The 12,726-nt window shown below is 38.8% G+C and overlaps 1 protein-coding gene across 2 annotated transcripts in view; it reads left to right on the forward strand.

The window, feature by feature from the left end:
• SFXN2 (sideroflexin 2) overlaps positions 1-12,726 on the forward strand; it is a 34,214-nt gene that overhangs the window by 15,789 nt on the left and 5,699 nt on the right. For both annotated transcript variants that reach the window (XM_063307090.1, XM_063307091.1), the window contains exons 5-8: positions 1,543-1,641; positions 2,522-2,597; positions 3,277-3,362; positions 7,044-7,104. In XM_063307090.1, the coding sequence (XP_063163160.1) occupies positions 1,543-1,641; positions 2,522-2,597; positions 3,277-3,362; positions 7,044-7,104 (322 nt within the window). The remainder of the gene's footprint in view (positions 1-1,542; positions 1,642-2,521; positions 2,598-3,276; positions 3,363-7,043; positions 7,105-12,726) is intronic.

The following is a 12,726-nucleotide window of genomic DNA, read 5'->3' on the forward strand; positions in this document are numbered from 1 at the left end:
AAAGTTGCATACTCTTGTTCTCAAGCATTCAAATACTTCACTCCAAGGGAATTGAAATATCAGGCAACCAGCTTTATTTAATAAAACAAGTAATAGGTTTGTCTAGCATTATTCTATTAGGAGCTGTTTAGGCAGGATGTAGCCAACCTTGACTGATCCCCAAAAACTAAGCAGAGTTGGACTTGGATAACAGACCACGTGGAAATGCCAAGGCTGTAGTCCAGATGGGAAGAAAGACAATCCAGAAAATGGCAATGCTAAACCACTTAATTGTTGCCAAGGATATTACATATCTTAGAACACCATCTCCATGTAGTGACTTCTTTATGGCAAACAATTGCAAAGGCCAAAACATATACAGGATACAGTTATATGATAAATTAAATATTTAGATGAAAACAAGGTATCAAGATCTGTCCCTCCAGTATGCAGCAGCCATTTGAAGTGGATCTTAAGCATACACTGTGAAAAGAAACTATATTGGTGTAAACAAGTCCTGTGATGTAGGATTGTGAATTGTTTGGAGTTTCTGCATAGCTTTTCAACTAAGACAACCAACACAATCTACTTAGTCTCATGAAGTGGAACCAGAGGCTGTTTCCCAATGCTTTGCAGTTTCTTTGTATAACTTAGATGCCTGTGTGTACACAAGCTAGTAAAACCTATATTCGTCATACTGGCTGGGTTTGCCCAACATGCCGGGCCACAAATTAATCAGCCACTTTTTAGACTTGCATGTTGTGAGAATCCAGCCCCCCTTTTTCTTCTTTCTTCTGATTCTTGATTAAAGTTCTGTAACTCTGCCATATGTTTTGCTCTAAAGTTTAAATTGCCTGTTTTAAAGTGTACATCGTCAATAACTTACATTTTCCTTAACCTGCTTTTAACTAACTCAGCAGACTAAAGTATTTATTCCTCATGAGCAGCTATGCTGAGGAGTGATTATCTGGGTAATTTTAAATTAAAATCGATAGTAGAATTTAATAATGCCTTATTGGCCTAGCTAGTTTCAAATGAGAATACCTTAAGAACTTCCCAGCTGTTATATTCTACTTCTGAGGTTCTTCTTTGGATCTTTCTGTCAATGGCTCTAGGGAGGATAGAAGAGAAGAGGCCTTTTTGGTGGTAGGTCCTTAGGATCAACATCCCAAGTACATTGCCTCACTCTCTCACTGCTCACTTTCAGGTGGGCACCAAATACTGCTATTTTTAGGTTTCACATCAGCAGGCTTTCTCTGAATATTCTTTTAAAGTGAATCTGCCTTCAACTATTATTTTATCTACTATTAACATGTATGTTTGTGCTTTGTTTACCTAGGGTCCTTTCAGCTACTTTAATTGCATTTTTATAAAAGTTTGTAAATATGATAATAGGGATTTTTTATAATAAAGATGTTAATAAAAAGAAAATTTCAATGTTTGATAAAGGCTAATATATGGGTCCAGAAGAGAGGTGAAACTGACTGTATTGCATTCAGCTATCTGGAAGATACGCATACCTTCTCAGATGTTTGAACCCAGGTTTACTTTGTTTCCCTGCAGAACAGTCCCAGCTGTGGTGTTTTGGCAGTGGGTAAATCAGTCTTTTAATGCCATCGTGAATTACACCAACCGGAATGCAGCTAGCCCCATCTCAGTCAAGTGAGTGCCTCTTCATGGTTACCTGTGACAGCATAGTGTTTTCATCCAATGCTCCCTACAATCCCATTAGCTGACCTTGCAGTTGATCTGCACCACTCTCTGGAATCATTCCTATGAGGATATACTGTACCTTTTTGAGGTCTAGACAGTGTGGGTAAATTGTCATGCTTTGCTAGCCATTGTACCTCATCATTTGGATGCACAGCATTTCCAGAACTGACTCCAGGGAATAAGAAATGGTGGTTCTGTTGGAGAGGCACAATCGGGATAGATCTAGTCTTTGCAGTCTTGCTGTCCTGTATGTAGCTTTCATGGCTTATTCAACTCAGAACTTTATTTTTGAGTGTATCAGCTGGAGTGGGAGGTGTGTGGGATGGGACCTGAAGTGGGGAAGTGGCTACATATAGAGGGTTTTATGCTCAGCCCAAAGCAATTACCCGTGACTTCATGCATCAGAAGGAATCTGGCACAGTCATAGCTCACAAACATATTTATGTCTTTTAATAAAATTTGTTAGTCTGAAAAGGTGATGCCAGATTCCTCTTGATTTTCAGCTACCATAGACTAACCTGGCTTTCCTCCTACAATGTCTACTTTGACTTCTTGCTTTCCTGTGTGTGTCACAGAACTAGATGTGGAAAACTTACTTATCCCTTTATATCATAGGTCTGTCATGAGAAGCCACAAGTCTGTACAGAAACAGTTACTTCATAAAGCTCATTCTGGTATAAGGAAAAGAGTGTAAATAGGGACTGTGATTAAATTTGCCTTTTAAAATGCATGTGAGTGATAGGAGCCCTTTGTTACACAACTGCAGTTTAAAGATGACTAATGCTGAAACTAACATTTACTATTTTATATCCCCTTTGGATAATTCCAGGCAAATTGGAGTGGCTTATTTCACCGCTACCAGCACTGCCTTGGCAACTGCTGTGGGACTCAACCTTTACACTAAGGTACAATTCTAAAATGCTACTAATTTTAACCACAAGGGGGCAACAGGCCCAAGGATGAGACAAGGCATCCCTGGCTTCTCGCTGTAGGAACTTACACTTGCAGGAGCATGATTGTCTGTTTTCTGCACGAGCCGTGAGTCTTCTAGCATGGAGGACTGGAATATCTTCTACCTCTGGAAGTTGTTTCTTTGGGCTGTAAAGTATGTTCTTCCTTCCTCAACTTCAGCTGTTGCAGAGCATGTTGTAAGCACATAGCACTTTGGCATTTGAGTATCATGCCAGGGGTTACATTCAAGGACAGCAATGGCCATGAAAAGAAATCTAAATTTGATTTCATTTAACTTGTATGTTTACTGAATTAAATTAGAGTAGTTAAAGGTTACTCCAGATGTACTTATCAATTTTCTCCTGTATGGTTTTTTTAAAAAACCACAGAGCTTGGTGGGGACTTTTATTGATGGGGTTCTGGAGCACTGAACCAAGGCTTGAGGGGCTACATGTAGTCCTGGAACTGCAAGTTGCACACTTTGGTTCTAAGACAAATTTAATATGGAATTACAAGGATTTAGTTCAGTGCAGTAGAGGCCCATGGCCTCCACAGCACTGCTACTCAGTCCTTTTTTCCTTTTCTTGTAAAGGGTTAGTCCTGCTCCTTATTGCCTTATCTTTCTCCATACAGAGAGCACCATCCCTTGTGGCACGTTGGGTCCCATTCGCAGCAGTAGCTGCTGCCAACTGTGTGAACATCCCCTTGATGAGGCAGCAGTAAGTCTCTTGGCGGAACCCAAGCAGAAAAGGGAGAGAGGGATGAAGGGATAACATGGTGAATGAGGGTTTTTCTTCAACATAATGCACAGAAGTCAGCTTTGGTTATACCAAGAGTAAAAGCATTTGCCTGGGAATGGGGACAGCTGTATTTTTTCCTCTGTACCTAATAATAACTTGATCAGTCTTATAGCTGCGTTTCAAAGTCACCACTGATAGCAGAAACAGGCAGCAAGGTAAATATTTTTTTTTCAGGGGGAAGTTCTTCCATTACCTTCCCAAAATTATTTGCTTCTGCACTGTTGGTCACTACAGCCTCCATCTCAGTCACTAGTTTTAAAATGGGAGCCATTAAAATTAAAGCAAGGGTCAGTTGTGTTAAATCAAAAAAGAGATACATGCTACCCCTCATTAGTCCAGCTTTGCTAATAAATATGCAACTCAGTATTCTCACGGTCTATAATAGGGCACATCCAAACACCAGGAACCAATACCCTTGCAAGGAGAAGATGGACCACAGACCACCACACTATTTGTTGTTTTTACACCTCATTTCCTGGCTTGCTTGTTTGGTTTTTATTTTTATTTTTTATTTTTTTATTTTTATACACACACACACACACCTTATGTTCATTGCTGGCAATGACTTGACCTGATAATATTCAAGGCACAAAAGTAAGCACACTTTTATTAATACTGCATAACAGTGCAGATCTCCATGCATCCTTAAAACAAAAGAAAGGCAAATGGTAGATTTAGCTATGTGAGAAATTCAGCCTCATTATCACTTTAGTCTCTGTCCTCTTCCCTGTTCTCCAAAGCTCTGCTCCTTTTGTGACAACAGAAGCAAACTTTCTTTAGATCCTGTATACTGTTTGTGTCATGTAGTCCTCTCTGGTTTCTACTTCCTTCCTTCCATTTCTATCCCTCTTTTGAATCTGTAACTTGATTTGACTGCTACCTTTGTCCTCCTTGCCTTGTGGCTCCCTTACCTCACCAGAGTAGAAAGACAGGCTATGGATCAAATTAGTAAGTTAAATAATTCCCTCTGTCCTCAGACACCAACGCCACCCAACTGGGCCACTTATTTTTCCCCCACCAAAGCTAGAGTATCATAGCCTCCTGGAGTCCTTGGTGGCAACTGGAAAAACTTCAAAAATGTCATCCATGCTCCTGTTGTTCTTTTGCACAGTGCTGAATTAATTGCTGTGGGGAATGGCTGAATCAGTCAATTGTGATCCAAACAAAAGCCGCATCTTTTAATCTTTTCTTCTTGTCAATAACACATATTTGTCCCTGGCTATCGTATGATAACTTGCTCTCAGCCTGATGACCTTTTGCTATTCTACAGAAGCTGCACTGTCAACATTTTGTTGATGTCATTCTTACCTGTACAGCTGCAATTTATTAAAAATTCCATGACATCACAGTAATCTAGCCAATGACTTGGGGAGGAGTACTTGCAGGCAACTGGCTGCAGCCCAATTTTGCCTCTTGTATAATCTGTAAAATAAGATAAAAACTGGGTCACTTGGATAATTAGGGCATCAGTGATTTGGGGACAAATGGAAAAATCTATTCTGCTAGACTGAATTGTCACTAACCTTTTTGTAACTTTACAGTGGTGTGTGCTTATTTTTATAGAAAATGTCAATCAAACAATGCTTTTCTCTATAACTGCCTTCTCATTTTGTGTACAACCAGGAATTGTCCTAACAGTCAGGAACCACGCTGAGACAAGGAATAGGTCTCTAGTGTTTTATTACTGCTACATTAGACAGAAAATCCTAACAAACTGAAGAAGCGTGGGAAAAACCCAGACAGATAAACCCCAAAAGTCAAGGCGGGTCTGATCTGTGTCTCTTTGAATGGCTGCTTAACTCCTCAGTGCTACGCATGCGTTTTCCCCCTGGATAGGGGCCCCCTCCTGCTCACCATCAGTACTCATGACAGGAACAGTTAATGAGAGAGAAAGTACTTAAAGATTAGTCTGGTTGCTATATGAATGGATTTTGGCACCTGCTGTTCAGGTAGAAAGTTATTTTATTTTAGTTAGACATGTGAAAAACATAGCATAGAGATGTCAGTATTAGCCTGTCTAGAAAAAAATTAGTGATGGATAGGAAGCACAAAGTCCCATGTAAAACAATACAATAATTGTGCTTTGATGTTGTGAAAGCATCGGTGATGCATTCTAACACTTCCATTTAAAATTGCAGCCATTTAATCTGATGAAGGCTATAAATATATTAAGCCATTGTGAGGGTCATGCAGTTGACTCATACTGAAGAATATTTCTGAGGGCACTTCCATAATGGGCTTAGATGCTGCTCCCATACTAATGTCCTTCCTCAGCAGCTTTTCTTCCAGCTCAGCTACCCAAAATTTCATATTGTAAAACTTGTCTTTCCCAGATTGTGAGGTGCTGTTATTTTTGGGGCTACAACTTGACCTGCTTTTGACTGGCAGGAATTCCCATCAAATCCCCCATCCTGGATTCTTGGTGCTCCTTCCCCACAGCTGACAAAATACTTAACACCTTGTTGCTCTCATATTGGGCTTCAGAGTGACTTGTCAGCAAGCAACAATGGCTTTAATCATGGCACTAATGCAGAACAAGCCCAGTGAGTGAGTGGGTTTGAGTGCCAAAGGAAGGCAATTTTGGCACTCTGCTAATTGGCTAACTGAAGGTGTGGGTCTGCTATGATGAGTGTGTACGATAGCTGCAGTGGGACAACCATGGACCACACAGGGCAGGATCTGAGAGTTTGAGGAGTGTTTGGAAAATGGAAAGGATAGTGTAGAACAGCACACTTTTTCCAGCTTGCTCCAGTTTAAGCTTATTCTTTCCTAAACAATTTGTGCCTCCATTGATAAGTTCAGTAATTGATTTATATTTGTGAGTATTTAAAAAAGAATAATTTCTTGCCTCCTTCATTCAGCTAGGTTTCATTTTCATTTTGACATTCCAATTACTCTTTGGAGTTGCTGGGTATATTATATAAATCCTTGGACAGTTTGGAGATATTAGCAGCACGGTTCACTAGGAGGCAGCAGCAAACCATTATTGGTGTCAGATACTCAGTAACTCTGGTGGGTGGACCTTCTTGGCAACATAATTGTTCTTATGCTGATGAAGCATTGCACTCCTGCAAAGAATTTTACTGAGCTTCTTGATTTAAACTGAATATAACAGTGCCCCTGCACCGTTTTTAAAACTAACAAGGCAGCTGGGTGACTTAGGACCAGCCACTTTCTCCCAGCCCACTTCATCTCACAGGCTAGTTATGGTGGGGAAAAAAGAAGGGGTGGATGCATTTATACAACTTCCTTGAATTGTATAAAATAAAAGTGGGATATCATTCAAACAAACAAGCCCAACAAGCTTCATGGATGAGAGGAGATCCAGAATGCTGGGGAAAGGGGATTAGAAAACTTTCAAATTTTACAGCAATATGGTGGGCAAACTTAAAGCTTTTGGGATTTATTTGGGTTTTTATGTTTGCTTGTTTATTTTGTTGCTTTACTGGAATCCCAACATATTTTAAAACATTTATAAATAATTATATATAGTATGCTAAAGGTACTGAATGCAGCAGTCATGTTGAAATGGGGACATTCCACACCACATCTAGGTTGTTGATTTTAATGTCTAAGGTCATATGTTTGTGTCTGCATTAGGGAACTCATTAATGGGATCACAGTGACAGATGAAAATGACAACACTCTGGGAAAGTCCAGGGTAAGTACCATTATTTTTGGAATTTGAAGTCCAAGAATTGGTTTGTCCTTATTCTGTTTTGCAAGCAGAACATTTAGAAGTCATCTCCTGTATGTGCCTGACTGCCTAAGGAGATCCTAGTATGCTGATACATCAGGTTTCAGCAAGTGCTATCCTTTGTATTTTTGGTCTTCCACAAACTCCCATGATGACTACTTCAAATAAAGAAGTAGATGGCAAAATCAACATTTCTTAAATGAGGAGCAGCTTGGAGTTGTTGAACAGTCTAGTCTAGACTTCTCCAGCCTAATGCCCTTCCAGATGTACTGGGGTAATAACTCCCAGAATTCTCATTCATTCATTCATTCATTCATTCATTCATTCATTCATTCATTCATTCATTTATTATTCACATTTCTATCACTGCCCATCTCCCCCTAAAAGGATGTGTGGAATGGTGGCTGGGAATGCTAGGAGCTGTGACTGAGGAATGTGGGCTTAGAGTAGTGTTTCCCAACCTTGGCGGCTTACAGATGTGTGGATTTCAATTCCCAGAATTTTCAGCAATGGCTCTTCTGGCTAGGGCTTTCTGGGAGTTGAAGACTGTACATCTGGACATTCCTTGGGTAACACTGGTTTAGAGCCACTAGAGGTTTATATGTGTACATGTAGGCAGCAACCTACTTCATCAAGAAATGTATTGAAGGAAGTATAAGGAATTAAGATAATAACTTTTGGCATTCTTGGAGAATCTTGATATCATTAGTACAAGCTGATGATCGATATCCATGATGGATGTCTATCATTAGTTTGTACTACTTCCCCAGGTACAATTTTGAGAATTCTTCATTATGTCCCTTTGACAAAGAAAATTATTATCACACACACAGACACCCCAAAAAAGCAAAATTCATATGCTTTATAGATTCTTTATGCAGCCTTTCTCAACTTTTTGACCCTGGAGGAACCCTTGAAATATTTTTCAGGCCTTGGGGAACCTCTGCACATTCAGGCTCAAATATAGGCCAGAAGTTACAAAAGTATTATATTCATTTCATGTATAGGCCTGTCAATATGCTTTAACAGTGTTCTTAAACTAAAAATAAAGAGTGAAACTTGCCTCTTTAATGTGAAGTTGCCCGAATTTGAAATAATTTTTTAAATAAATCATGATCTCCCAGGGAACCCCTAGTGACCTCTCACGGAACCCTAGGGGTCCACGGAACCCCGGTTGAGAAACCCTGCTTTACAGGTTGCATTGGGATGCTTTAGTGTTCCTAATTTGTTACAAGTATTCCAAGTAGTACTGTACATCTTTATAAATCCTGGGAGTTCTTAACCTTTGGGGTTTTTTTTCAAATAATTTTATTAAGAATTATAAATGAAAAGAATAAAAGTCAATACAAAGTACAAAAAATACAAACCAAAAAAGGGAGCAGGAGGGAGTGTAGGAAAGAAAAAAAGAAAGGAAAAAGTAACTTCCCCCTTCATCCCAGTAAGTAAAAACAATTTTGGTAGCTTATCACAGTCTCTAAATAAAACAATCTCTCTTCTCTCCATAACTCATCTCGTAGATAAAAAAACAAAAACAAAATCCAAATGCTTCATCAATCATTCTTTGTCAGCAAAATCCAGTAAGGGCAACCAGATATAATTATTTTCCTCTTTTAACCCTGGTCAAACAAACAAACCTTATAAACCTTACCTGAATTTTTAAAATTAGTTTTTAACCCCTTCAAAAAAAGTCCCAGAAATAGTTTGCTGGTCATCTGTGTATCCAGGCAAAAATCCTTCAGAACTTTAACAGATTTCTTTTGTATGTCCATTATGTAAAGTTTATCCTTTTGTTTGTCACTTCTAAAAAAGTCTTTGCAAACCTTAGCAGAGCTCTTTTGTATATCCAGAATTTTTTTTTATCCAAATCAGTTTCTGGTTTGGTATCTGTTCATCTCCTTTAGGGAATAAGTCATCCATCAGATCCTTTTGTATTACATTTAAATCCCCCTTCAAATTAATTTCATAGACATCCATTGCAACTTGTTCTTGTTTTACAACTTCATTAGAGTATGTTCTGTCCAGTTTCTCAAGCGATTGATCCATTCTGTCCAGTAACTTAGCTGAGAGGTATTCAAAAGTTTGCACTAAGAATTTCTGCTCCATTTTCTTTATTCTCTGGCTCCCTGTAATATCCAGCCTTCAAAATCTCCTTATCATAAAAAAAACAAAGCAATCGTCATTTTCCTGTGAGAAGATATCTTCCAAATTAATTCAAAACGATACTTCCAAATCCCTCTGCCCCCTTATTAACTTTCCAAAATCTATATACTAAGCACCCCTTTGCTGCATAGTCCAAAAAAAATGTATATTTTCAAAATGTTTAAAATCAAATTTACACCATCGCCTAAACCTTGCCAGTCTGAAGGGTCTTAATCAATCCAATGTACAAAAAATAAATAAATTCAAAAATGTGATGTAAGATATAATGCTCGATCTAACTTAATGTCCATAAGGCTGTTTTGTGAGTGTAAGCTTGATGTAATCCTGACTCCCAGCCACTCCACTCATAAACCGACTGTAAAACGGCAGTTTCTACGGTCTGTTCATGAGTAGCGGCTACCCAGAGTCACATGGATAATCTCAACGATCTCTCCTTTGTTCCGGAGAGATTACGCTGGCCTGGATCCAGCATCCAGCTGCAATTTCCCTCACAAAAGTTGCCTTGCTAGCCAGCAAGACGGTCAGCTCGCCATTGCGCTCACAGGAAGTCGGGCGCTCTTAACCTTTAGTAAGTATTTTCTGTACAAGCTATTTTAGAGAAGCTATATCTAGTATTATTATTTATTGTTTATTTGTAGAGAGGCATCAGTTTTCATGGCACTTTACCGATAACCAGAGGACAGGTCCCTTCTCACAGGAATTTACAATATAAAGTTTGACACAAGAGAGATAACAGAGAAAGTGGAGTCAGGGGTAAAACAGGGTAAGAATGTGCAATTCATGATGCAAAATTGTAGCTTATTTATGTCTTTTTAGTTGTTGGAATCAGAACTCTTAGAAAGACCATAACTGCTAATGATGTTATGAACCAATCTGTTTTGTTGTTATTGTACTTCTCTGCCTCTCTTCTGTCCAGCAGAGCAAAACTATGCTTGGACAAATATTGTAGTAAAATAATGTTATAATAAGTCAGTAACTAAGAAAACAATATGATGAAAACAATACTATTATATTTAATGTTATAGTTAAAGAATTTTTCAAAAAAAGAATTTATGACTACAAGAACTGATATAAAGGCAATGTGGGACAATTGAAACCTTGCCTTTTCCTCTTTTTCTAAAGTACATTTTAGCTGTTTTTGGTATTCTGTATTTCCTTTCTTAATAATGTTTTATAATCAAATAATGTTTTATAAATTTTAATTTTAAAAAATCAAAGAATGTGTTGGGGTTACTTCTAGAAGGTCAGTTCCATGCAAATAGGATAGCAAGGGAGAAAAGGCAGGATTCTGTTGGGAGCAGTGAACTGTCAGACAGTTCAGGATGATGGATGTCCTAACAGCCAGGAACCATGCTGAGACAAGGAATAGGTCTCTAGTGTTTTATTACTGCTACATGACAGAAAATCCTAACAAACTGAAGAAGCGTGGGAAAAACCCAGACATATAAACCCCAAAGGCTAAGGCGGGCCCAATCTGTGTCTCTTTGAATGGCTACCTAATTCCTCAGTACTACGCATGCGCTTTACAGCCTGGGTGGGAGCCCCCTGCTCGCCATCCTCACTCATGACAATGGAGCTCACTTAGTGAAAATTACAGTAGGGATATTTCTAGATATTAGGGTGGAAAATTAAGATAGCCATGATGGTGCAAACCTGCAGAGTAGCCGCAGACCTATTGCATTATTCTTCCTTTTCTTCCTTTTACAAACACACATTTCTTTTTCTTTCAAATTTTTAAGTCACACTCTATTTATTTTTTATGTTTTATTTATTTTCTATCCTGCCTTTATTATTTTTATAAATAACTCAAGGCGGCGAACATACCTATTACTCCTTCCTCCTCCTATTTTCCCCACAACAACCCTGTGAGGTGAGTTGGGCTGAGAGAGTGTAACTGGCCCAAGGTCACCCAGCCGGCTTTCATGCCTAAGGCGGGACTAGAACTCACAGTCTCCCAGTTTCTAGCCTGGTGCCTTAACCACTAGACCAAACTGGCTCTCCCTTCCTTCCTTCCTTCCTCCCTCCCTTCCTTCCTTCCTCTTGTATTCCAAGTCATAGTCACCAGATGACCCCATGGATATTAACCTCAGCCACCCAGCATGCCTTTAGTCAACTGATGTTTTCACATAATGCTTTTTAGTAAAGGAAAGAAGTTGTTGGTTACGAGCCCAATACCACATGCAGCATTCCCTTTTAGTCCCTTTAAGGACATGATACCAATCAATTTTGGCATGTTTGGGCCAGATGCCACAGGTGCAACCAAGCCCAGTTTAACTGCAAGCATGCTCATGCTATCCTATGAAACTAAGATTTTTAATCTAAATACTACCTTACAAGTCACCATACTGTAGCCCACCAATTAGGAGGTATATGCAGCATACTGATGTATACTCAGAATGCATCCCATAGTGGCCACCAAGAGAAACAAAATGCAGCATTAAAATGAGTCTTCTGAGATAGCTACCTTGGTTTCAATCATTATGGTGGTCATTATGAGGTGCTCAGCTGTTTCTTGGGTTTATGAAAGGATAACCCTTGCTCATTGTATTACTTTGTACGAGCTAGTTGAAAATTACTCTTAACTGTCCCTGAAGTATCTTTATGCAGCTTTTATTTATTTAAATGTAGTGTTTGATTCAATCCCTAGATACAGGATCTGGATAAAACTGGTAGCCTATAGAGTAGATTAGTAGAAAACAACTACTAAATTTAAGGCCACATGAAAATACCTCAGTGCAGGTTAAATGTGGTTTTTTTTAGGCTCCCCCAATTGTAGTTCAAAAAGCTTAAGTAAACTGTATCCTAGTCTACCTTCTTGTCAATATTTATATCCATTCAGTAGTCCAAAAAAGCAGTTCCATCATCCAAGCTGCAAATAAATCTGTTTCAGTCCTAAATGCTGATGATGCAGCCACCCTGTCTCAGACACAAGTAGGTTTAAAACTGCCTTCAAGCTCTTGCCTCATATTGTAAAATCTTATCCTCATTTATGCCAAAACAAGGGTGGTGGTCTTCCCAGAGAGGCTTGCAATATGTAGATACTATTGGAAAGATAATGCCATCTTTGAACACAGTTTAGAATCTACATTTTGCTGAGAACAGAGGTGGTAGCTATATTTGTCTCACTATAAATATTTTTAGTCTAAGCTTCCATTTGGCTTCGAGGTTTGTAATTATAAAGATCCCAAGTCTTCAGAAACAGTACAATCTAAATTTCTAAGAATTCCTCTGACTGACTGTAATTCTTTATTGCATCTGGAATCTAGACCAGCTTCTCTGGAGACTTGCATGCAGTTCTACTGTTGAAAAGTCTGGCTAAAATTTATTTTCACTTATGATTCCCTTGCCTCTTCAGTCCTTTTGGATAGCTTTCTGTCATCCTAGAAGAAAAGCATTGAAGTGGATCTCACATATTGTAAACTGTAA

This window comes from Candoia aspera, chromosome 6, assembly GCF_035149785.1.
Source record: "Candoia aspera isolate rCanAsp1 chromosome 6, rCanAsp1.hap2, whole genome shotgun sequence".
NCBI classification, from domain to species: Eukaryota; Metazoa; Chordata; class Lepidosauria; order Squamata; family Boidae; genus Candoia; species Candoia aspera.